General features: G+C 42.6%; 1 protein-coding gene across 4 annotated transcripts in view; it reads right to left on the bottom strand.

The window, feature by feature from the left end:
• The window catches only part of SLAIN1 (SLAIN motif family member 1), a 58,962-nt gene extending 33,397 nt beyond the window's left edge, over nucleotides 1-25,565 (bottom strand). For 2 of the 4 annotated variants that reach the window (XM_056329451.1, XM_056329452.1), the window contains exons 1-3: nucleotides 21,447-21,560; nucleotides 7,180-8,115; nucleotides 6,439-6,625 (exon numbers count right to left, since the gene is read on the bottom strand). Coding sequence is in view for 2 of the 4 variants with exons in the window: in XM_056329449.1 (XP_056185424.1) it covers nucleotides 21,447-21,586; nucleotides 24,698-25,182 (625 nt within the window). In the remaining 2 variants the exon portion in view is untranslated. Of the gene's footprint in view, nucleotides 1-6,438; nucleotides 6,626-7,179; nucleotides 8,116-21,446; nucleotides 21,587-24,697 lie in introns of those variants that run through there. The other 2 variants (XM_056329449.1, XM_056329450.1) reach the window with 2 other exon arrangements.
• Between the last annotated feature and the right edge of the window lie 1,907 nt (nucleotides 25,566-27,472).

Here is a 27,472-nt window from a genome sequence, read left to right as displayed (position 1 = left end):
ACCTCACTAACATGAAACAGGCTTCTTCACACAGATACTGCTGTTGCAGTCTATGGCATGGCAAAGTGTTACATTTAAGCAGAGCTGTGTCAGAAGTCAAGACGTATGTACCACTTTAATGTCATTTGATCATCCTGATCAGCAGGAATTATGTTTTACTCACTGCCTGTTAATGCAAAGGGAAAACATTTCAGTTGGCACAATTTGTGAAATAGTTTGTATTTCCCTTTATAAAGCACAGGTCTATTACATAGACTCTAACATTATGGTTGTGAAAAAGACATTAAAGTTCTCTAATGTCATCATAAGCAAAACCTGAACTCTCATGCTCTTATTCACTGCATAAGCATTGTGAAACTTAACCCAACCTTATTTTCCTTCTCGAATTCATTACCTTTGGTAATGGCTTTGTCTGTATTTCAGTGAAAATGTGATACAGCAGAATCTTACAGAACACTGTGGGAAGCATATCTTGCAATCACTCAGCACCATTTTAAATGCTCCATTTGCCATAATACTGCACAAATAGTAAAACCAACTAAATTTTGACCTGAAAAATGTCTTTTTGTCTTCTCCTTTAAATGCTGGCTTTTGGGTCTGAATAGTCTCCCAGGTCTGAAAAATAACGTGCCTGTGTCTCAGGACATTTCTTCGCTGCCTACTCTTGCAGAGCCCTGGCAACCTTTGTCTGCCATCTAATTCACACCTCTTCAATCCAGTGGACATTTGCTCTGCAAACCAGTATGACGTATTCTCTCTAGGTCTGAAGCAGTCAAGCAAATGTCTGCAGATAAGCAGCAGCAAAGAGTATGCAGCTGCATCAGTCACCTCCACAGCCTCCATAATTCAAAACTTGCAGCATCCTCATTAGAGATGCTTGCCCAGGATCCAGCTCTCACACAGTAAAGCATTGGTGAGCAGCAGTTTGATAGCTACTGCGCTAGATTATTGACACCACAGTTCTGTGGAGAATAGCATTATAAAAAATAGGACTTAAACCTGTTCCCTCTCACTCAAAACTGCCATATTGTCATCAACTCACTGAAAGGTGCCTTTAGCTGTAATGGGATCAACAACATATGCTCACAGAGGAGGAAGGATGTGCAGCCTTGGTAACCACACCTGAAATCAGGCTGGTTTTAGTGTTTGTACTTTACAGTTGTCCCTGTGCAAAACCTGTATACAGCTACAGAGAACTGACCAAAATTATACACAGTCAATATTTCCTATTTTTATATAAAATGTGTCATCATCACTAATTTTCAGGTCTGCTGTAAAGAAACAAAGGAAGTTTCAAGTCTAAAGCCAGGCCCATAATCTGATCAATATATTCAACAAAAATGCTAATTACACTGCCTTAACCAGGACAGACAAATTCCTTGTGCCCCAGAAGCAGCGCATGCTGTCCCAGTACCAAATCACTAAGATGGGTCATTCCACTTTGAGATGAAAAGTAATTATCAGCATTGCTATTTTGAGAGACTCTGCAAATCACTTTACAGAAAGGAACTCGGCAGCTGTAGCTCTACAACTGTTCCCACGCATGTCTCCTGGGGCATGCTGAGCCCTCTAACGCACCACTCTCACTAGCTGAGAATCAATGAAGAGAGAAACCTAGTATCATATATAAGCTTAATAATGCATGCTGGGATGGGGGGTTTGCTTGTAATATGGGCCCATGATCATAAATCTGGCCTGCCACTTCTCTGGGCATGGTTATCTATTATTCAGGAGCAGGCTTTCAAGCTACTAATCCATCTGGTACACACTGGGAATGTGACTCTTGTTACAGGTCCTCCTCTTCCCCAGCCACACAGCTCTGTTCCTCAGAGGTACCCTTCTGTGGAGTTTGCCTCAACATCCAAGGGGAAACAGAAGCAGTTTCATGTCCCCTTATTCACAGAGGGGTTTCATCCACCTTTGTACAAGTCATGTAGGTGCAGTGACAATCTTTTTCAGCTGCAGTAAAGGCTAGCAAAGGTAAATGTGGTTTTGGACAGTTCTCTGTCAGTTTACTTGAACTAGTACTTATTATAACGATGGTTTTCTTGGGCATCTCTCTTGCATCTCAAAGATACTTGTTTCCCAAACAAGTCTACTCCACGCACCATTCAATTTTTTGAATTACTTAATAAGGACCAAGTAAACCTGTTGGTACAGGGGTATTTTGCCAATACAGTATAGTAGGAGCTGTAAATGCCTCTTACACCACTGAGGAAAGCTGTTCTTTATGTCAACACTCTACAAGCACTGCCACGAAGTAAAGAAGTTACATCAACACAAGGAAAACTTTCCACAGCAAACGTATATATACCAGGGACTTCTGCCAAAGCAGGTTATGGAGTTACATCTTTTCACATTCCCAATGAACAGAACTATGCTGCATTCAGGTCTCTAACACAGACCTGAACTTCCTGACACTTATACAATGGCAAGGACACCACATGTAGCTCTGTAATGTGCATCAGAAGAACTCTGTGGTGTATAGCCAAGCTTTGCAAAGTCCTCCTCAAGCAAAGTCTCTGACTATGGGGAATAGAGCTCCAGAGTTTTAAAGTTTGTACTGATCACTGCCAGCCAAATCAAGAGCATGAACTTACTCTATTTTCAGTCATGCAGGAACCAATAAATACTGAATCTCAGCTTATCATATTTCTAACCTCAAATATAAAAAATATAAAGCAGAAGATGCCTCTCAAATTGATTTGACACTCATCCCAAGCCCCATATAATTAGTAGGCAAAATATGTTTAGGAACTAATGTAAGGATGATGCACAAACCACAAGAAAGTCAGTTAAAGCCTTCCAGTGATTTCAATAGGTTTTGAATCAACTTGGTCTTTTTCCTAATACATTTCTACAACTATAAGCTTTCTACTATTTCTATCTACTACATGTGATGTAATTACAAAAGATAATTTGTTTAAATACTGTTTAGTTACCTCGCCTCCTACCATGAGACTGGAGACATTTTACTTGCTTCTTGTCATAGGTTAATTTCACAGTGGTGGAAGGCCTGCTTTCAAGACAATTAATTCCAGTTTACCACAGCGTAAGTAAAGGCCAGAAATTAATTTTGTTTGGCGACTAAAAATTCTTACAAAAGCTATGGTATGGAAGCCAATCTGAATTTTAGCCACACAGAAGGGGAAAAACATTTTGCAAAATACAGCATGTCCTCCATCTTTAATAAACTCTGTGGTCTATATTCACCTCAGCTAGTTTTCAATGTTCAAATTCAACCTCCAGTCCTACTTAACCAACTAGGCTTCCCTCTGTCCTTCCCTGTCACCAGAAGACGACAGATCTCATGCTCTGGAGATGTCTGTTTTTCAACTAGTCCCCAATTTCAAGCCTGAAGTTCAAAGTGGCTTAAAGTAGTATGAACCTTACCTTGAAAGCACTTACAGCATGTTTAAAACACAGAAAGAGACATATGTGGTAGCTAGAGATGTGACCTGAAATTTGAAATACGAGGAGTATCATCACATTCATTCAAGCTGGATCAAAGCGATAGCCACACTGATGTATATTACCCATGCGGCACTGCACTGCGGTGTGTGGATGTACTGGAGCTAGGCTGTTTGGCCTGCCTCTGCATGGTGTACACAGGCTGCATGCACTGACAGGATGAACTCTTAGGGCCTGCTTATGTTTTGGTACCACATCAAGGAAGGGTGGGGGTCTTTTGTTTGCCTGTATATGCTCTGCATACAAGCAGCCCCTTCAAGGGCTACTAAGGACACGAGAAATTTTTATCTTGTCAGCCAGTTGCTTTCCACATAGCAAAAAACCTGCAGGTCTTCCATATTTTCTTAACTTCAATCTGAAAAGGAGGCCTGTTTTCAAAATCAGTTAACCTAACAGGGCTTTCTTGTGTAGAAATAATTCTCCCTAATCGCAGAATCACAGAATGGTGAGGGTTGGAAGGGATCTCTGGAGATCATCTGTGGTTTGTGCCTATCACCCCTTGTCCTGTCGCTGGGCACTACTGAAAAGAGCCTGGCCCATCCTCTTGACACTCTCCCTTAAGATATTTATATACATTGACAAGACCCCCTCTCAGTCTTCTCTTCTCTAGGCTACACAGTCCCAGCTCTCTCAGCCTTTCCTCATAAGGGAGATGCTCCAGTCCCCTCATCTTCGCAGCCCTCCATTGGACCCTCTCCAGTAGTTCCCTGACTCTCTTGAACTGGGGAGCCCAGAACTGGACACAGCACTCCAGATGTGTCCTCACCAGGGTAGAGTGGAGGGGGAGAATCACCTCCCTTGACCTGCTGGACACATTCCTTCTGATGCCCCCCAGGATCCCACTGGCCTTCTGGGCCACCAGGGCACGCTGCTGGCTCATGGGCTACTTGCTGTCCACCAGAACTCCCAGGTCCTTCTCCGCAGAGCTGCCTTCCAGCAGGTCAACCCCCGGCCTGCACTGGAGCATGGAGTTGTTCCTCCCAGGTGCAGGACTTTGCACTTGCCTTTGTGAAATGTCATTAGGTTTCTCTTTGCCCAACTCTCCAGCCTGCCCAGGTCTCACTGAATGGCAGCACAACCTTTTGCTGTATCAGTCACTGTGGCAATGTATTTGGAAGAAAAGGGACATGTGGCCTATCAAAAGTCACTCTTGCTTTACCAGCTTGATATGATTAAAAGCTTTGTCTGGTCAGCAAGGCTGCAAGGCTGTGAGAAAGACACCGAGAACAAAGAAAACAGGATCTCTGGCAGTTAAGCAGGCAAAAAACCAGGAGTTGAGTTGGGAGCTGGTAACTGCAGGAATGTCAACTATTTTAAAGATGGGACTAACTGCTTGTATGCTTTTAACCAATTAGTATCTGTATAGCAAAATCTGAACGGTGTATGTAACCAATAGAATTAAGGTGTGATCTGTATACTAATATGAAAATTGTTTATAAACTTGCAGAAACTTAAGTAAAGCGTCTTCAACTAGGATCATATTGATGTGTCATTGAGACCATTATTTCACTCCTGCAAGTCACTCCTCCCAGTTTTGTATCATCAGTAAACTTGCTGAGGGTGCACTCTGTCCCTTCAGTCAGGTCACTGATGAGTAAGTTGAGTGAGACTTCACCCAGTACTGGCCACTGGGGTACACTGGTAGCTACAGGCCTCCAGCTAGACTCTGCACCACTGATGACAACCCTCTGAGCTCTGCCCTGCAGTCAGATCTCAATCTACCTCCCTGTCACTCATCTCACACTTCCTAAGCTTGAGAATGTTATGGGAGACAGTGTCAAAAATGTTCCTGAGGTCAAGACAGATAACATCCACTGCTCTCCCCTCACCTACCCAGCCAGCCATTCCATAGTAGAAGGCTATTAGGTTGGTCAGGCATGATTTCCCCTTGGTGAATCCATTCTGACTGCTCCCGATAACCTTCTTTTCCTCCACATGCTTACAGATGACCTCCAGGATGAAGCTGTTCCATCTGCTTTCCAGGGATGCAGGTGAGGCTGACTGGCCTGTACTTCCCTGGGTCCTCCTCTTTGCCCTTTTGGAGACTGGAGTGACACAGGCTTTCCTCCAGTCCTCAGGCACCTCTCCTGTCCTCCAGGACCTTTCAAAGATGATGAGAGTGGCTCAGCAATAACATCTGCCAGCAAACTCAGCACTCAGGGATGCATCCGGTTGGGACCCATGGATTTGTGGGTATCATGTTTGCTTAAATAATTTCTAACATGATCCTCTTCAACCAAGAGTGAGCCTTTCTCGACTTTCTCTCTTGCCTCCAGGGTCTAGGAAACCTGAGGGCCAGATCTGGCAGTAAAGACTGAAGCTAATAAGGCATTCAGTGACTCTGCCTTCTTTATCCTTCCTCACCAGGCACCCACCTCATTCAGCAGCGAGCCCACATTTTCCCCAGTCATCCTTTTGCTGCTGATGCACTTGAAGAAGCCCTTTTTTTTGTCCCCGACATCCCTCACCAGATTTAATTCCAAATGGACTCTAGCCTTCCTCATTGCAACCCTGCGTACTCTGACAACATTCCTATATTTCTCCCAAGCGGCCTGTCCCCTTTTCCACATCCCATAAGCTTCCTTCTTCTGTTTGAGGTTTGCCAGAAGCTACTTGCTCAACCATGCAGGCCTCCTGCCCCTTCTGCTTGATTGCTTACTCATAGGGATGCACCAGTCTTGAGCTTAGAGGAAACGATGCTTGAGTATTAGCCAGTTGCCTTGGACACCCCCTACCTTCTAGAGCCCTAACCCATGGGTTTCCTCCAAGTAGGTCCTAGAAGAGGCAAAAGCCTGCTCTCCTGAAGTCCAGGGTTGCAATCTTACTTATTGCCCTGCTTCCTCCACACAGGATCCTGAACTCTACCATCTCATGGTCACTGCCACCATGGCTGCCCTCAGCTGGTCCTTCTTTGTTTGTGAGTACAAGGTCCAGCAGCACACTTTGCCTTGTTGGCTCCTCCATTACCTGTGTCAAAAAGTTATCATCAATGCTCTGCAGGAACCTCCCAGATGGTGTGTGCCCAGCTGTGCTGTCTTTCCAGCAGGTATCAGGGTGGTTGAAGCCCCCCATGAGAACCAGGGCCTGTGATGGTGAGGCTACCTGCAGCTGTCTGTAGCAGGCCTCATCAACTCCCTCTTCCTGATCAGGTGGCCTGTAGTAAACACACACAACAGTGTCACCCATGTTGGCCTTCCCTTTAATCATCACCCATAAGCTCTTGACTCATTCTGCATTCACCCTTAGGGAGAATTCAATACATTCCAGTTGCCCCCTCACACAGAACAACTCCATCACCTCTCCTTGCTGGCCTGTCTTTCCTAAAAAGTACATAGCCATCCGTGACAGCATTCCAGTCATGCAAGCCGTCCCACCATGTCTCTAACTGCAATGAGATCATGGCCCTGCAACCGCACACAGATCTCTAATTTTTGCTGTTTATTGCCCAAACTGAGCACGCTGGTGTACAGGCATTTCAGACGCGTGGGTAATTGAGCATGCAGGTTTCTCAGGCAGGGTGCAAGTGGATCCACCATAGCCCTGCACACTCTTGAGGTGGCTGGCCTCCTGGTTCTTATCTTGGAAGGCAGTTAAGGAACATGTATTGCTGCTCTGGTTGGCCTGGATTATTCCCCAGTTGGATGTGATGGCCTGAGCATTGCCACTTTGGACCCCTCCCCGAGCCCTTCAGTTTAAAGCCCACCTTACCAATCTCTCGCAATTGTACATTAGATATCTCCAGTTCAATCGGCCAAAAGCAGTTTTAAAACCCCAATGACAGCAGTGCATCCATTCTTTTGGAAATGCTGTTTTCATCCCTTAGAGAACAACAGCTGCTTTGTGATGTCTTGAGTCTTTGTGTCTTTACACTGGTAGGTCTAAGATCATCTGTGTCATCGTATTTATCTTCCTATGCATTCAGTACAGGAGCTGAGTCATTGCAATCACAGCAGTCCCACAGACCTCTGATGAACAGGCTCCCTTTCTGCAGCTTTGGTCTCAGGAGTTGAATAAGAAGACAGGAGACAGTAGCAGAAGTGCCATTCCAGAAAAAAATGAAACCACATCAGCTAAAACTCTTCATAAGTATGTAACAATTAGGGCAAGCATTCAACTACAGTGTTAAATTTATTTTTTAAAAAACAAACATGTTGAAAGGATTACTTTAGAGAGTAGAACAGATTTTGTAATATAGATTGCAAGAAGGGCTCACTGTCATTCATAAAACAGAGGAAGATGGCTTTCGCCCATTCACTCTTTAAGTCCACACTTAGGTGATTCCTCTAGTACGAGGAGCAAGGCTACTTATCCCTTCTCTGTTTGATTTAAAGAACAGGTATTAGTTCAATTCTCCTTGCAGATCAGAGCTCAGCTACTACAAAAGGGGCTGTCACGCTCTTCTGCTGAAGACATCCTATTCCTTTAGTCTATTCATTGCACTACAGTTAAAAAAACCACCAGACTATTATATAGTAGTTAGTGTAATACTTCAGACAAGGTAGCAAGGGTTTGCTCTAGTTAATAAAAGAACTTAATTTCTATATGCCACACAGAACATATGACAGTTCTCTTAAGTGGATATGTACCAGACGTTAGCTACAATTTGAATCAAAGATGTAAATTCTTGCTCAGGAGAACAGGCATCTGGAGGAAAAATATAGCTAATTATATTTCCTAAATTTAAAATTTCTGGTAGCATATGTAATTATTTTTTAAAATTTCTGATAGCATACATAATTCTTTTTTCTTTTGTACATTATCATCTGCAAGTGAGGTAAGCACAAAGGGTAAGGGATCCATTCTATGAATAACAGACTCATAGAAGGGCGTTTTCCCATCCTTCACCTAGCAGTATAGGATCATGATTACATACCAGGTGGAATTCAAATATATGTGTCTGCCCATATGTTATATCACTTTATATATAAATATATACATAACTATCATTTATCATCACATAAAAGAGAAAATAATTCAAACTCTAAACTGCATTTTTTCTAACCCTACTGGTTAGTCCTGAATTTTTCCTACATCCAACACCCACAAACACACTACAGCTCCCCCTACAACTATATCCACTTGCCATCTTTATTCACAGGTTAAACCTCTGGCAGGAGGGTTTTGCAAGAGAGCTTCTCTGTCTACAGTTTCTGACTTACACCCTCCTCCAAGATACCACACTCCTTTTTCTTTGCACAAGTATACCTGCTGCCTATATTGAATCAGACTGGAAAAGCTTAAAGTTGGGATCCATTCAAGGTCAAAAGCAGCACTTACCCTCCAGGACCCCTGTGGCTTTTGGATAAATATAGCAGGTGTCACAGTTACGCACTTACTATGAGAAAGTGTTAACACTATTACCCAAAGCAGAGAAAAGATACAAATCCCTTCAAAAATCAAAGATACTGTAAAATTGACCGACAAATACAATAAAAGTTTTCAGAATGCATATCCTCATGTACAATTAAAGTTCAACACCAACCTAGAGTCAAATTAAGAAGTGCTAACCAAACAGTTACTTTAGGAAAATAGGTAAAATGACTGATATAGGTAATACTATCATTACCATTACTGTCATGGGGGCCAGCGCTTCTGCAATGACTTCTTTTTAGTCTAAGCAGACTAGTCTCTTCAGACTCTCTAGAGAAAGATTGATTTCTCCTGGCACTAACTCAGAGCACGTTCCTAAATTTAAGCTCCCCTGGCGTGATTTCAGACATCTCAAGAGAGATTCCGTAAGTAAACTTCACCTTGCGAGTACCTCCCAGAGCCACCTACAATGCAGCAAGAACTGTACAAGCATTTAACAAAGAGGCAATCCTTGCTCCTCGCAAACAATTAACATAGGTATAAGCTACAGAAGGAGTATAACATTATCAACCACGAGAATATTACAACAGGGGAAGTATGAGAAAAGCACAAGAGACAAGAGTCAACGCACACAAGTTCCAGAAGCACCATCAATACAGTTACTACACTGCTGCAACATCCTTCTGCCCAGGTCTTCCTTTTCAGGATAAAAAGCACTGTACTGTAACTTTTAAGCGTTTCTACCACCAGAAGCAGTCATGTCCACAGTAAGCAGAAATGGGCTTGGACAACAAAGTCTGAGATGCTTCTTCAAGGTTCTCCATAAAAAGAAAATTGTTTTTTCCAAGTAAGTATCTCAGATTTATCAGCATCCACATAAGCCAAAAATATCAAAATCTTTTTGGACTAAGTCAAACACAACAAGAACATACGTGCCTACTTAAAAGTGAAATTTATTTATAAACAAAGATCCACTTGTGATTACAGTTAGTTTTTTCACACTCCATGTTTCAGAAGATGTTAAAAAACCATGAGGTGGTATAATTGCAACATATGAAACAGAAATGACAAAAAAGAAAATTGGTGACCCTGTGGAGGAACAGGCTGAAGCAGTGATTCCCTCCATCATTCCATCCTGCCCTATTTTATGCTGGCCTACAAACTGCTCTCTCCCCTGCCTTCCCTATGGGTTGGGAATGAGGAACAAAGAACATTGAGAAGGTTTGCTAGTGTTTTACAGAGCTACTTGAGGGACATGGTGGACTTCCAGGAAGAAAGGACCTTAAGGTGTTCAGATGCTGATCCCAGTCCTCTGTATTTGCAGGCAACACCACAACAAATGACAAAGTTACTAACACCTACACACTATGGGCCACAAAATCTTTCCATGCACCTATAACAGACTTAAGACATGTTATGAAGAAAAAATGGCCGAAAGCCAAAAATCACAAACAGATTATGTGCCAAATTAAAATTAAAAAAAAAAAGAAAAAAGAAAAAAATGCTACCAGTCAGATGCAAATTTTTAAGCCTTAACACCCAATCCTACTCTTTTACTAAGGCTATACTGTGGTAGTACCTTGAGCCCAATGAAATTGGAATTATATGATCCACGCCTGAAGAATAAAACAAATGACAGGCCCTAACAGCTTACTTTCATTTCTGACACAAATCTTTACATGGCTTTCAAATGACTTTAAAGGAAGCCGCTAGCAGTTAATGCCACTTAAAAGTCCATTCACGTGCTACAAATATACAAATGCAAGTTACCTTGCACTATTCATTTTCTTGTGTGCTAGTAACTTTTCAATGACATGATTGAAAAGTTACCAGCACACAAGTGCATACTGAATTTCTTCACATGTAAAAAGCAATTCTAAACTGAAAAGACAACAAAATAATAAATACTTACAGCCACACCATGCACGAAAAACCTTGGGAACCACATGCCAATATGTTAGTATTTTAAAATCTACAGCCTGAAGCTACACCCAGAATTAATTAGAAAATAATTACAAGTTTTCCTTCCAAAACTCTTAAAGTAATTCCTTCAAATTAACAGTTACATATGCAAGTCACCTGCATAAAAATACCTGTATCATTGAAGAGATTGAAATGCGATTTCATTACCAACAAAAACAGTATTTACTTAAAAATGTAGGACACAAACATATATATCCCTGAGAAGAAAAAGAAATCTACTTTCTCTCATAGGATTGTTTCAGGCATTCATTGCTATCCTGCAGACATTTCCTCTGCACACTGACAGTGTCCACAATTAAGTTTTGCAACCTAAGCTCTGAAAACAGTCAATGGAGGTCTACAGCTCAATTCAGCTACCTACACGTAGGCATCTCATGGTATTTAGACATCTGCTCAGGGCATTTCAAAGGCATTAGTAGTGCCATACACATGGACAACCAAACCCAGTCCTGTCTTTCTGTTGGCTATAATGGGAATTTTAAAGACCGTTTGCATGAAGATATGCCAGGAGATTGCTTGTCCTCCTTGGCCAGCAGTAAAGGTAACTGGATGCAACATGAGGAACTACAGATCACACAGGAGATGTTACTCAACAAAACAAGGAACAGTAAAGCTGCCAGAAGTGACTAACAGCGAGTGAGGGATGGCCAGGTCTTACAGGGGGTGAGGGCTGTTAACATGAGAAACAGCTGAATCTCACAGGCAGCTGAAAAGGGAGCACCAGGGACCTTTTGCGGAGCAGCACCCTGCTCAGCAGTGTCTTGGTAACCCCATCTGTGACACCATGTAACGTAGAGACGACCTAAGTAACAGTAACAGAAATACCAAATCTGGGTACAGGTGTAGCAAAACTGGGACCAGTGCAGAAAAGGAATTAGGGGCAGGTTGCTTAGTCAGGAGGAGACAAGGGCAAAGAAAGTGAGGGATCACAATGAATAGGTAAGGAACATCCATGGGATATAAGACACGGGATGAGAGGGGCCAGCCATGTGTAAACATGCTGCTGGTCAGGCCACTGACATGAGCTACCCCTGCACCTGATTAGTCTTCAAAGTACTACTACTTCTAACTATTTTTCTGCACAAAGGGCCTTCTCTGCCACATGTGAGTGTGCAAATGTACATGCATGTGTGAGAGCAAACTTCAAACCATGCTAGCCAGTGAACAGGACACAAAGTCTGGAAACCCACTATTAAGCAACTGCAGGGCTACAGGCTTGATGCTGGAGGGACTTTGGGTCTCGGCCAGCTAACAGAGGTCCATATGAATATGCATGTGAGATGCCAACAAACATCAAGTCAGATTAGCCAGTGAATAGGACCAGAAGTTTGGGGGCTGGATGCTGTGGGGACAATGGATCTAGGGGTCAGCTACCAGAAAGCTGGGGCCTGGTGCCCAACACTGGAGGTCCGGGCAGGTACCAGGGACCCACATGGCTATGCAAGTACAAGTGTGGGTGTGAGATCTGCTAGCAAGACTCCAGTTTTAGAGCTGGCTGGACATGGGAACAGGGAATTGCAGCAGTCTCACATTTAGTAGCCTGGAGAGGAGGAATCTCCTGGTTCTGAGACTCCAACAGCTTTAGCTCTGGAGAAACAGATGAGTGTGCTCTCTTGTGTCTTATCTCATATGCTTACACAGCTTCACTTTGAAACACCTACAGCCTGGAGCACAGCCCACCCTTCAGTACAAAACAGCCAGGGCATGATTCAGTTGTCTAAAACCTGACTGTAATGACATTTCAGGTGCTCCAGCTGGTCCAGTTAAGTGAGGCTTTTATGTATCATGCCCATCTGCCCCCTCTATGTACCTCAAGGATCCAACAGCACATCAAACTACACTTAGCACCCTTGTTAAGACAAATGAATCATGGCCAAAGCGATTGTTCTGTTAAATTAGGTATATCTGGCACATGCCTACAACTAGGTGGAATAAATCTGGGCCATATATGTTCCATGAATTCATGTAAATGCCTGAGACCCAAGGACAAGGTACCTACATCAGACAACAGAAACAGCTGCATCCACATCTGGTCCTGGTAACTGAGACACAAAAAATCTTTCCAAGGAAGATTCAATCACACAGATTTTCCTCTGATTCAGATGCAACACAAGGCAACATCCCATGTATTTCAGGTTAAGACTAGAGGACACATTTTACAGTATTTATACCATACACTGGTGAAATAGTTGGACTGTGGCACAAAATTTTTGCACCAATTATGGAAAGACTCAGATAAGCTACTAGTATACAAAAACACCAAAAAACCCCCCAAGTGCCCTGTGTGTCCCTATTCTCGAGAATGAACTTAGGCATCTAAACAAATTATTATGAGCAAGGTCTAAAGTGCCATGACTGAAAAGACAGTAAGAAACGATCTCTGAATAAAAGGCATCAGGCTATTCTTCCAAAATGCAGAGGGTATTCAAGACTTGTTAAAAGTATAAGGGAATACTGCCATTTCACTCCTTCAGATGTTAACATCTTTTCTAATTAGCAGAGAGAAACAAGCATCTCCATACTCAGTTCGGACAACTGTTTAAGAATCAAGTAAGACAGGCTAGATGAACTGCCCTTTAGCTTCTTCAGAGTCAATGGGTACCCAGTTTTTCCCAGGTATCTAACTTAAATTACTAAGGTTTGTAAAATTATTCATAACCTTTAGCACCAAAAGAAGCTCTTTAGTTACCTGAGATTTGATTTCTTACCATACTTAGAAACAACCTGTCCTCCAGCAGCTGCAGACAAAGCTGAGAAGAGAAATTAACTGATCTTCCCTCCTACGCAGCAGAGGATACAACTCATGAACTCTTACAGTGGAATTTATCTGACTGCGTGAGGATATGTCCAAGGTTAGCCACCTCTACTTCTATGTGTAACCATTCTAGAAATGTACATTTCAAGGTACAAGCCATCTCATCCTGAATTAATACAGCACAGGTAGCAAGATCAACACTGGCACTACATAACGGAGGAAGACAAGTGAATACAAGAGAAGCTGCCTTTCTTTTCAAAAGTGGGAAAACACTTGCTCCAAGTCAGAATGCATTTGCAATGCCCCTCTGCAGTAGCGGGGCACACAGGGTTGGGTATATTCAGCCATCCACATTCAAGAAAAAAGCTCTCTCAAAATGCAGTTATGGTACGGAGTTCTCTCATGTTACAAAGTGGGTTTAATCTCAGGTCTGCTAGCTGTGTAGACTCTATTTACAAGTACTTCACACCACAGAAGTGATAATGGTAGTCCAAATTCACCAGCGGATGTGATCCAATACCTCTTCTGTTTTGGTTTATATGACTTTTATTGTGGTAATAAAATAAAAACATTTTAAAAATAAATAAACCAATGAAAAAAACGCTAAAGGCATTAGCTCGATATCACTTTAAAAATTAATCGTTACCTCATATCAGTTTTCCATAAAATCTCATAACTAAATACTTTAAACTAAAATATTCAAGAACATGAAGTATATTTTGTGACTTTATCTTCTTATTTTGTATTTTTCTTACGATCCTTTTAAATTGGTAAAAATGTAAACTTTAAATTGCTGCAAATGCTTTTCAAAACAAGAATTACCTAGGTTTTCAGCTTTTTTTTCTGACAAAAGCAATTTTTTGTCCTGCAGGCATACTTATACTACTTTTCTCCCTCAGACTTCTCAGAAGTGCAAAGCTTTTAATGAAGCATTCCATTACAGTGTTTGATCAAGCCACATTCAAAGACTTTAATGATGGCTTAGTGACCCTACCAAAAGTGATTATTCCACAAGAAAACATTTTCTGTAATAATACATTTTACAAATACAACCCACTCTAGAAGTAGAATTAAGAAAACAGCATTTTAAGGGAGGCTCATGAAAGAAAAATTAATAAAATGCTCAGGAATTTTATTTTTATAAACTCCTATACTTCTGTCATTTGTACTAACATCTTCTGTCTTGCAGCATAAAGATCAAGCAACTCTCAAAATGCCTATGCCTCAAGTATTCAGGTCAGAGCTTACTGACTACATTTCAGTATCAGGTAGAGTCAAAAAAGTTTTATTTTATTACAGTAACTTTTGTGTGAACTCTTATGTAAAAGAAAATGACTGGTGTAAATATTGTATAAATATTGTATTTCCATAAAATACGAACTGAGAAGTGCTGGATATGGAACACTTGGTTAAGTAAGTGCAGATAATTGACATCTTCCTAATATATTAAAACGTGAGGTCAGCTGCCAAGGAGAAAGACTGTATGGCATATTTACAGGACTGTGGACTATATGCCAGAAGTAACCAACAAAAATATACTTAGGCATCACGGCATAAAACAGTCAGAACAAAAGCATCTCAAAAGATGCAGTGCTGTGAAGACAAGAACTTAAGTGCTCCCTGAAAGCAAAAATACAGAAATAAACATTTTAGTAAAGAAGCAGTGCTACCTCTATATACCACATGGGGGAGGCTCATCTACATTCCAGAACGTTACTCCCCTCCCAGCTCTCTTCAGCATACATCAAAAACAGACAGTGAAAGAAAATCAGCAGAAGCTGTAACAATAATTTGGGGACCAGCAAACAATGAGCAAGACATTATAGACTATCAGGAGCAAAAATGAAACGACAGCTTCCAGAACAGCACCGTTTTGAGAAGAACCTCCTTTCCATAGAAAAAATATCTTCAGGGGTTAAGCTTTCAAGTGCCTCCAGGACCATTAATAAAAACTAGGTTTCTTTTTAATTTCTATCCAGGAAACTAGCTGCATATTTTGGTAACAAAACCAGCAATTAGTACTCTGCTGGATAACACTAATTGTGCCTGTATTTTTAATGTTAACTGTCAGGGTTGATGCTACTACTACTGCTTTTAAACATATGCTGCATTACAGACTGAGACTATTTTGCAAGCCTAAGTTATTCCTATTTTAAATAAGCCTACTGAAATCCTCATGTAAAATTTGACAGTGTTTCTAGCTGTTCAGCCACTCATGATGAGTTGATAATTCCAACTCAGTAGCTACTGTGGATTAACAGAACACTTACACTCTAAAAAGGGATGGGTATCTTCTCAACTGATGTTAAGAAAACCAACACCACCTCTCTACCAACCTTTACAAAGACTTCAGAATTTAGTATCTTTTTATAATGACAACCAGAAATCAATTCTAAGAAAATATTTAATTGTGATGCACAACAATCTCCAAATATGAAATTAAATTCTTAAACAGTACATATATTATAATTCAAAGAAAAGTAGAAAGACTTTCAAAGAAGTCATATCTAAGAGCTATATTAAAAAGGCAAAAGATATCCTTGAAATGGATAAAAAGTGTCTGATCTTCTGTGCATTTGTTGCCATAAGGGTTTTCAACCAAACACTTTATCTTGAAATGTACTTGCCGAGCAGAAATGTTCCAGATAGACAGAAATACTCTGCTTGAAATGCAAGTAGAATATCAAACCCAAGTTTTTCCAAATTGAAACATACCAATCATCTTGCAGCTGTGTTAGAATATCCAGTGATACCAGTATTTGCAAAATCTCTAAGAACTCCTTGGAATTATGCAGCTGTTACAACAGGTTACATCAAATAAACGCATGTATATGTGTACTCTGAGCACTAAGCTCATACTACAGCAGAACACTGCTATGCATCCTGTCCTCTGAGATGTCACATTCCCCGAAAGGTGCTCAGATGCTGATAGGAGTTACAGTTGCACATCACCCTTTATTACCAGAAACACACACAAAACAAAAACCAAATCTGTCATGCCACTTAATTCATTCCTTCTAAAGCTTTAGACATTTTATTATTTATGAGGGAAACAAAAATGCAATCATCTGCAAGCTTCAGGACGTTACCATTTGCGACCCCAAAAGCATTTTACGTAAAACTTTAATCTTCGTTTATATGAAAAATAAGAATGAGAAAGCTGTATTAAATCTTATTAATCCAGTCCTGAGTGCCACAACATACATTGCTGATGCATCAATGGACAGCAAATAAACTTAAACCTATTTGAAAATAATAAAAAAATCCCACCTTGCACTGGGTGCAGCACTGGATCCAGCTCATGCATACAAAATAAAAATTTTTATCCAGTTACAGTATTTTCTGTTTGCTACTGCTGCTAGACTACAGCATAGAAATTCCCCATGATAAATCCTTAGCAGCTGATGAAATGTATTTTGTATCTTAAAGACTCCAAACTAAATGACTTCACTATGAACGCTTGGGAAGTGGAAGAGAATCAGGAAAATGAGACAGAACCTCGCCTCTTTCTGTGTAAGCAGCAAGCTGTATGTCCAGGTAAAACCTGCCGCCTGGGGCCCTACCAGCTGCAAGTTGTTGGGGATTTTTGGTTTGTTTGTTTTGGGTTTGTTTTGGTTTTTTTTTTTGTTACATGTAAAAAGAATACAGTACTGTCAAAATAAATCGTTTGTTTTGGTTTGGATTTTTTCCTTCCCCCCTTGTTTTTCTTGCAGGTATGTTATATGTTTAGATATGAAACTTAACTGACATGTGACAGAGATCCAGCACAATAAAGGCTAAAAGGTCACCGATTAGATTCCTGGTTTTTGTAAAATCATAAGCAATTGGAGAGAAACTACCACAGATCTGTTTCACAGCATACCTTCTCATCCACAGACAACATAACAGCATTCACCCTGAAGCACATTACTCATTTTAAGAAATGAAACAGAGTTTAATCTTAAAGCTCTAAGTTACTGCAGCCAACTGCAAAACCTACAGACTTCTGTTGCTTACTCTTTGTAAAGATCTGAAGGAGTATTTCTGAATAAGAACTTATCTAAAGCCAAACTCTGAATCTAGCCAATATTTCATTCTCCAGGAAAGAGGAGTTTTCTGTCTGGAAGGCTGAATTGGATGAGATATGCTCTGAAGCCCTGCATAAAAGCTGAGCTCCTACAGACTGACTCCTTGCTAAGCTGCTTAACTCCTCAGTTTATCCACCTGCCTGCCCCAGAGCCTTTTACAGGAGTGAAGCCACACAGGGTATCTTCAGCCAGGATGTCAATCAACACCATGCCATCTATTTTAGAGGGGTTATACCCATCTGCATCAGCTAGGAACTTTACACATCACATCTCTCTGCTCACAGGGCTTAATACGGCCATGTCCCAACATCTCCAAGTACTACCAAGAAAATACAGAAGATGATCCACCACACCGTTAAGACTGTTAATGTGGCCCTGATGATTTGAATGCATCAAAAGAAATAAAACAGACAGGAAGATTAAAAAACAAAGGGAGAGGGAAACTGACTCTACTACAGTAGATAAGATAATTGCTGTAAACAAAACAAACCAGAAAGGTTTCAAACAAAAAGATGACTGAAGAAAAGCAAAAAGAAAGTAGTGATCCAGGTCAGGCCACAGAGGAAAAAAAAACCCCAAACCCCATAAACAAGTATTATTACCTCAACAGTATAAATGCTCACGGAAAACAGGAACAATTCCAAGCAAAAATCTTATCATAAGAGGTTACATTTAACTTTCATCCTCCTTAAAGCTAGCACGTTTAATCCACGGAAACAGGGCTTGCAATAAGCCTAGCTCATTATAAACACAATAGAAGTTTTACCTAATTAGTGGTGGACCAGAGGAAGGTTGAGAAGCTTGTCCAGGTTCTCACAGTAGTTCACATAAGAATCACCTGCTAGAGACCACCGCTGTGCTTATACACTTACAGATTTACGACAAGATGAAATCTTACTTCCACCATGACATACTTAAAACAGTAATTTTCACTAGAAAAGAAACAAGCTGCTGAGAACAAGGCAATAAGAAAATAACATCATTCGAGTGTTTCTCCAGGCTGAAAGATGATGTAGTCATTGCAGCGTTTCATCACCTACGGCTGCTTTGGCAGGTCTCTCACAAGACTTTTAGCCTTGTTATGCACTATCCTAACACTGGGATATTTCAGACAACAAATGACTACTTCTATGAAAATCAGGATATAATGTAATAAGGAAAATTTACAAGAGCAGGAATAAATAGGCACAGATTTAAAAATCTTAGGAAGAGAACAGGAATCAATTAAAACTCAGAAAAATAGCCTGGCAAAATTTTATTACATTTGGATCACACTCTCTGCATGCACTTACTCAGATATGCTGACTTTGCAGGCAAAAATGAGTTTCTACTGCTTTTTATTTCTATGTGCACTATAGTACCTAAAACTGGATTAATTATTTGTTTAATGCACCATGGACAAAATTACTAAGCAAATTCTACCTGTAAGCCATTTCAGAAACCACACATTGGTATATTATAAATGTTTTTTGACTACACATTTAGTAATTCTCAAGTACCATCGACTCAGTACCAAACAGAAGAGGCACAACTAGATTTCAAAATCCCTCTAAAACATCCTTGCAAGGCATATGGATAAAAGGGAAAAGCACTGTTCAACTTACAAGCACAAGTTTTAAACTTCAGTACCAGAAAAGAAGAATGCCATTCTTACTGAGACACTTTTAAAATCAGGATAAAATTATGTGAATGTATTTATACACACATAATTACTGCTAAGAGTACACTGCAAAACAAAACCCAGGAAAAGTCAGATTACAAAAAGTTTGTTGTGCTTTTAAAACAGAATTACTAGATTCTTACAAAAATCTCACACATGGTTTCAAAACTGAGGAAGAAATAAATACTGTGAAAACAACTTCTACAAAATTAGGGTAAGAAATATGACATTTGCTTATTACGTAATTTGTAAAAGCACAGGTAATAAAAATCTTTAGAAATGTGAGAGTTAATCAAGTCTAACTGAATTACTAATTAAAACAATTTTAGGATAGAATTGCTGCAGTAGAAATACAAGTCCATTCCCTCCTTGAACACACTGCTCCCATAATGAGTTTTATATAGTCTCTCAGAAACTTTTTACCAAACCCAAGAAACTCATGAAACAAGCACCAGGAGTAGACCATATGGATCAAAGCAATTCATTGTCAACATAGCTCTGACACATGTCACTCAGTGTGACTTCTGCACAGAGACTGAACTGATAAGCACAGAGTGATTTGAATTTGAAACAATAATTTCACCTTTATTGTCTATTAAATTTAAATAATAACTTGTAAGGGGAAAAACAGGTCACGCGCTCCTCTGGCTTGCTTCTGCATTCACATTATGGGCTTGATTCAGTTGCCCATACCTAGATGCACTTCCTCATCTGAGGGGCCCTTGTGAGTCCATTATGCCATCAAAGGAATGGCAGATAAGCCACAGGACCTATGGAAGATGTGTATCTATCCTGAGTGGGAACCAGGGTAAGCAAGGCCATCTCAAATGGCACTAGATGCCTCTGTGGGGCAATCTAAACTGAGCTTCTAAACCAGACTGGGGTGCCCTACACCAGAGACACTTTCAGGTGAGCAGATGGGAGTACCAAGCACCCACGGCTGTCCGTGGGCTCAAGCGAGCAATTGACTTCATTTTAAGGCCAACACCTACACCTTGTCACCCAAGCAGCTCCCCCAATTCCTCTGACCCTACGGCCAAAACTCCCACTGACTGCCACACACAGACACCCAGCTCACACCACAGATGCCTGAATCAAGTGTCCAAATCATGAGCCAAGTTCCACCCTAAAGCTAGATGGGACGATTACCAACATAGGACCTGCAGTCTGGCCCACCTAACTTTAGGCAACTGAGCTCAACTAAATATGGCTAGGAAAACAATCATCATAGAATCTTTTACAGTCAATATAAAGAGACAGACGCCTTCAGAGACCGACTCAGTTAAACGCCGGATTTTGGATAAGACTAATCCACAGCTACCCATATCCTCCACAGCATACAGGAACATGCTCAATCTCTCTTAATGGCGGCTGTAGCTAACTGATACGCCCATATGCTCGTATTGTCATTAGCTTTATTTCCTTCTCCTGCCATCTTCCTATATTGTTCATTTGCTGCTCCTTGCCTAGTGAGTTATAACCCTTAAGATAATATCCTGCCTTGATTGCTTTCTTCAACAACACTTACTACAATCCTAATGGGACCCTAGATGGTAAAAAAGTAAAAATAATGCTGGCTGATATTTATTTAGATCAGAATTCAGCATGCCCAGATGCAACTACAAGTTCACTGGCACCAAACAGCCATCAGATTGATCCCAGTACCTGAGACTAATGAGAGCCCAACAAAGCGGTGCCAGCAGTCAAGTTACAGCCCTTCTTGGTCTGTCCTACACTTAGCAATGTCCTGATACTACATTAGATGTGGACAAATACGTTTTTAAAAACATACATAAAAAGCACTGTGATAATTTTTGACTTTACAAAAACCCGAAAGCACTGTTTCTCGAATCTCAATAGAGGTATCAATATTAAAGTTAGCATCCAAGTTTTCCTGGCAAGAGGTCTGGTATTTTAAGCAATGGATGAAAACTGTCAAGTTTAGAAGACAAGAGTTATGCAGGAGAAAAAAAAAGGATTAATGAAGAAGAACATTGTAAAAAAATGCATGTTCACAAAAAAAAATATTTCAAACAATTGTTGGCATTTATGTAGTGGAGGAAGACTTGAATACATGGGAAAAAACCTGCATGTTTGCCATTCGTAAAGCTTGCTAAACTGTGGAAAAAAGCAAACACAAGTGAAAAGCCAGACCAAAAATGCCAACTTACTAGTAAAGAAACTCAAAGAATAAGATTACCTTGTTCCAATCTAAAGCATAGGGAACGTTTTGCAGCCTCTATCTCAGGACTTGGATGATCCAGAACACGTCTGCACCACTGCAGAGGACTCAGTGATTTCTCTTGAGGAGTGAGAGTCTTGGTAGGCAAGACGTACAACCTTAACCAAAATACACACACAAGTATCAGCAAGATGTGCAATACTTAAAACTTTTGTGTTCTTTCCTGCCCACTAATCATTTATAACAATGCAAAGCCCTACAGTATATCTAATAACAAAAGATATTCTGAAGTAGAAGAGTTCACATTACTTTTGTTTTCTCCTTTCCTCCTCAAAGTGGGTGGCAAAATATGAACTTTACAGCCTGGCACATCAAAACAAAGTTCAAGCAGGTTTCTCATAAAAATCTGCCATCTCATTACCACTATCTGAATTTCAGGACTGCCCCAAACTTCAAATGCATTAAGTGCTGTACACACACACACCAGAGATGCTATCAATCTTTCCCTATATATTTATCTTTATTGAAACCATCTAATTTCCAGTATTTGATTTTATATTTAAATCATAATTTCACTGTTATCTATTTCACTCGTTTACCTATAACAATTTAATCAACTTGTCAGAATGCTGATTACATTTAATTTTCATACAGAGTACCTCCTCCCAGATGAGCCGAATGTTGTACAAGTCAGATTTTTAAACATTAAACATTTTCTGAGAAACAATGAAAATCCAATTCTGACATTCAATTCCAGCAGAAAAAAAAAGTGCAAGAAAAGCGAGCATATATGCATTATTCTCAGACAAGTGTAGGCAACTAATCAGATGGTCAAGCACACTAGGAAGCCAAGTATCAAAGCAGATTTCATGGGGAAATTCTTGAAGCTGGGATCTGCCTTGCTGCTGTTGCCCTTGCAGATTAGCAGACACAAGCAGACAATGGTTCACCTGGGAAAGTGCAAATCTCCCAGGAAAGGAACTATTCTTGGCTGCACAGCTCCCTGGCCTGACCGCCTCCGATCGATGGGGCTGCGGACAGTCAAAAGGCTGATCCTCACTCACCAGCACATGGGAGGTGGAAAAGGCAAGACCAAAAAAAAAAACAAACCAAAAAAGAACAGCTAGCAGTCTTTCACCTCTAGGGTTTTGGCTCAACAGTTACCAAAGTCCCCCAAGAGCAACTGTTCTCCAGTGTCTGCCCCATCTTTGGGTTTTTTTCTCCTTTGAGTCAACCAGCACTCTGTCCAGCTCACAAGGAATAAATACCCTCACTGTGATTGCTCTCTCTTGGCAGTCCCAGCAGAGATCAACTACTGAATTTCTCTGAGGAGAGGACTCATTTCCCCTGACTACACATTTTAAAAAAGTGATACTGAGAAAAACAAAAACAACCCCCCAAAAAATAAGATGAAAGCTTTCAGCTTTCCTGTTAACCTGCAGAAGTACTTCAAAAGCTAAACATGTGACTGATGTGCAAAAAGCTGAACAGCAGAAAGAGGTCTGACTTGTCTGCAATGATGCCAATTCTACATTTTTTTGGTAACTGCAGTTAAAAAAAAAAAAGCAAAGGTATTTAAGGCCTAAAATTACTAATCATCAAGTAGGATATGCATTGGTCTTTGGCTTTCCAGATAGCAGGCTTTAAAGACTGACATTACAAAAAAGCCCCAAGTAGCTGGCATCACACAGCTGACCTCTCACGGACAATGGCAGAGATTTAGCCTTGAACCAAAAACGTTCAACAGCTAAAACAATTAGCTCTTACTGGAATAAATTTGTTAACAAATCCCTGTCATGAAATTCTTTCTGTGGACACATAGATATCTGACATGAAGGTAAGTTCTGCCCCACCCCACCCCCAGACCCCAAAGCATTCAGGATTGCTTCCAGGGGACAAATCAAACAGGAACACGAAATAACAATGACTGTCCACCACCCATAAACATAAACAGGGAAAACGTTTTGTTTAACAGGATGGGATAAAACAAATTTGAGATTCCTTCATGTGAAGGTAAGTCAGGGGTTAGAAGTGATGTAAAATTTGATTCAAGTCCAGACTGACAAGCCCCAAACGGCCCTGCGCAGGCTAACAGTACATACAATGAAACAACACTGACAAAAATTCCTATGCAATTTATTGATGATTCTTAAAAGCTATTTTCTGAAATAGCAATATGGTATTATTTGTATCATGAAGGACACAGAACCAGCATACAGGAGATATTTCCCATATTTAGACTGATTTTCAAATCCCTTCTCTTCTACCAAAAATAAGGATGTTTAAATGCATCTCGGCTGCATTATACTGTATTTTATTCTTGGCTGGCCTAAACTTCAGCTAGATGTAAAAACCAGCCACATAAACTACACTGAAGCTTTCGCAGATACTGAAAACAGTTATTTAAAGATAAACGATATTTTATTACTGACACTTTAAAACAATTGAGCACGAATTATGTGTAACATGATTACACAGCCGATGTTTCCCATAGTATTCCAGCAGCATCCCTACAACGTTCGTCCACATTACTACGACAAGTTTTGAGACACCAGGATTACTTATTTACTTGTATCTCTAGCCTGTAATCTCCTCTTCTGTTTGTTTTTAAGTGAGTGCCATCATTCCCCTCGGTGATTTTATTTTCTGCTTTATTCATTCACTATTCATTCATGCTTTATTGACTATACTAGCACCCAGCCGTGCCTTTGGGAGCAACGTGGGCGCTGAAGATACACAACCACCCATTTGGATCAACGTCTAAAAGACAAAAGCCCTCCCAAATCCCTGAAGGTGGGAGGCAATTGGGCAGAGATTTTAGGATGGGGAGGCAGCGCTGCGCAAATAAAGGCTTTCCCGGAACAATTTCGCTATTTTTAATTCCTTATGTAAACAGGAGGCTGAAACTAGGCTGAGACCTGTCATTAGAGAGAGGCGATCTAACTCCGAGTGGGAAACGAGCACAGACCGCCCCCGCCCCGGCCGAGGGCGCCACGGACGGTGCAGCCCCCACCTGCGCCTGAGCGCGGGCACGGCCCCCCCGCCGCAGGGACCGCACGTTTCGGGGGGGTGGGGTGGGGAATGAAAACAGAAATAATTAAATTTTTTTTTTTAAAGGGCAGATTTAAGTTTAAGCAGGAGATCAAGTGGATCGGAGTGGGCTGGGGGATGCTAATGGAGGCCTGGCGAGCAGCGGCGGGGCGAGCGCTGCGGGGGCTGGGGGCCACGGCCACCCGCGCCGGGGCGGGGCAGGGCCGCGCCGCACGTACCAGGTATCCTCGTCCTGCCCGCAGCCGCCGTCCTCCAGCTCCAGCACCGCCACCTCGTCCAGCACCGTGGCCGCCGCCCCCGGACCGCCGCCGCCGGGCTCCTGTCCGCCGCCGCCGGCCGCCGCCAAGCCGGGCGAAGGCTTGAAGTAGGCGAGGGGCTCCGGCGGGCCCAGCGCAGCGGCGCACAGCAGGGTGGGCACCGGGCTGGGCAAGCACGACGCGGCCCCGCCGCCCGCCGCCGAGGGGGGGCTGGCGGGGCGCAGCGCGGCGGCGGCCGGCGGCGGGGCCAGCAGCAGGTGCGGGCTGGGCGGGCCGGCGGCGACCGCGGCGGCGGCAGCGCGGCTGCGGAGCTGCTCGTTTTGCTTCTCCAGCTTCCGCACCAGCTCCTGCAGCTTCTTCACCTCCAGCTCGGCGCTGACGGCGGGGCCGGCGCCGCTCCCTTTCACCTCCGCCATCATCGCCGGCTTCAGCAAGGCAGCCTCCATCCCGCCGCCCCGCCGGCACCGCCGCCGGCACCTGCTCCGCCGCGCCGCCGGAGGGCAGCGCCCGGCCCCGCGGGCGGCGGGCAGACGGGAACGCCGTGGAGCGCCGCTGGCCGCGCTGGGGGCCCGGCCCGGCCCCGCGCTGAGCTGCGCCGCCCGCCCCGCTCGCCGCGCCTCCCGTCAGCGGCGGCGGGGACGCGGGTGGGATCCCCTCCCACTCCGGCAGCCGGAGCGCCGCGCACACGCACACGGCGGGAACAAAGAGCCGCCCGGCCGCCCCGCCATCAGCCCAGGGACGGGCGGCGGGGCCGCCTCCGCGGGGAGCTCCGCGGGCAGGCCTGGGGGCGGCGGGGCCGCCTCCGCCCGGGGCTTTAAACAAAGGTGCCGCCCCCCGCCCCCCCGCGTGCTGGATGCGGCCCAGGACGCCGCTCCTCCCGTGAGCCGTGTAATTAGAGCCCGGTGGTGTCGGGTTTGTAATTATGCGGATTTAAAGTGTGATGGGAATGGGAATCACAAGTAGGGGCTTTGTTGGGCTTGAAAGGACGAATTCAGCCGAAAGCAGGCGGTTGTGGGTTTGTGCTGATTCTGGGAGTTTTGATTCACAGCGAGCAAAGCCACGTATTTTTAAAGATAGCGTTGCTGGTGCAGCAGGAAGACGGAACCAAGCGTAGCAGAAAGCCACGTAACTACCTAAGCGTTTCTGTGTAGGAGAGCCCCCGAGATGAAAGACGCCCTTGTATTGAGATGGCTTCCTTTAACGCAGTCCACGTACGCAGGCGGGTTTGTTGCCTTCAAGTCTTGCACGGGTAATGTTCGCTCCTTGTAGTGTTTTTACATTGTCCTTCATCTCCCAGTGTGGAAAGAACCCGTTGCTTGTGTCCCTCCCTCGTGCCTGGTAGGTGAGCAGAGGTTTGGTGCTGCCCAAGGCAGCTCAGCCATCGATCACACAGCCCTCGCTGGGTTCATTTCCCCCAGCTACGGCTGCAGGGGATGACCTCCTAACTTACTGTCCTGAAGTCTTTAAGCTCTGATATGAAATAGGGAACAAATCACCATGAAGCATGTGAGTTCCTTCTCCCACCCACTAATAGCTCTAATAACTAATAGCACTAATAACACCCGCTAATAATAGCTGCCAGTTGGTCGCTGCCCAGTTCTGGAGCAGCAGCTCTAGGTAGGGTGGTCGCAGTGGCGGCCACCGCTGCCTTCATGGTGCTTTGTCGCTGCCTTGGGTTGCTTATGCAAGGGGGGAACAGACACTAATTCTCTGTTCAGGGCATAAGTCAACTTTGAAGTCATCCAGCCTGTCACGGTTTTCTCTCTTTTGTTCAGTCTGGAAGCATTCTTCTGCACATGCACAGGATAACGGCACTATTGTTCGTCTGTCTTTTAAGCTCTTTTACAGTGCAAATAACAACAACTGGTACTACAAGAGTGGCTGGAAAGGAAGATAGAGCAGGGCAGAGAGTGTTGACTTCCAGATAATGTAACTTTTATCACTGAAGAGAACAAGTACAGCCCCCAGACACTTCTCTTGTGTCTCCTCTGTCCCTTTGGAAGAAAGAAGTGGAAAAAGTTGACAGTGTAAAAACCGTCTGGCCCCGATTCTGCCATGTGTCATCAAAGTGAGTAGCATGATCCAGTTTTCACTAGTACAGATAGCTGTAATCTTTTTTCCCATAAGTAAAACGAGACCTGAGTTTTTACATGTTTAGCCCCAGGCAAAAGGCATATCTCTCAGGTTGTTATCACTAATAACAGCACTAGCCTCAATTCTTAGAAATGCATGTGCCGGTCCAGTAAGATTGTAAAGTGATAAAAAAGGTAATTAACAGTGTATGTAGCATCGAGTTTATTAGACATCAGTAACATACAATGAAAAAAAAGCCAAGAAGTTTATGGTAGTATCAGTGCTGGATCATGCAATGAGGCAGAGGAAATACTCAAAAGAGATTCAAAATGGAGGATTTACTTTCTTTCTTTGAACTAGGCAAGCAAAGTTATTTAGTGGGCCGACAAAAAAACAGGAAATTATTATCTGATTTCTTCCGTTGCCAGAACAGGAACATGACAGTGTGTGGTCAGGATATTGCATCATTAAAAAAATCTAACACAGATACCAGTTTGGAGATACGTCAGGAGACACGTTTGGAGAGATCCTAGAGCACCTAGCGTCATGGCAGATGATGCTACAGAATCACCATGGAAATGCGTGCCCTCAGCTATGAGTAAAAGTAGTGCAAATTTCCAACCGCCTTCTACTGTTTGTGCCGCCTACAGAAATGTGCATGCA

Source organism: Falco biarmicus, chromosome 2 (assembly GCF_023638135.1).
Source record: "Falco biarmicus isolate bFalBia1 chromosome 2, bFalBia1.pri, whole genome shotgun sequence".
NCBI classification, from domain to species: Eukaryota; Metazoa; Chordata; class Aves; order Falconiformes; family Falconidae; genus Falco; species Falco biarmicus.
The sequence above is the reverse complement of the archived record's forward strand: the minus strand, read 5'-3'. Positions and strand labels throughout refer to the sequence as shown.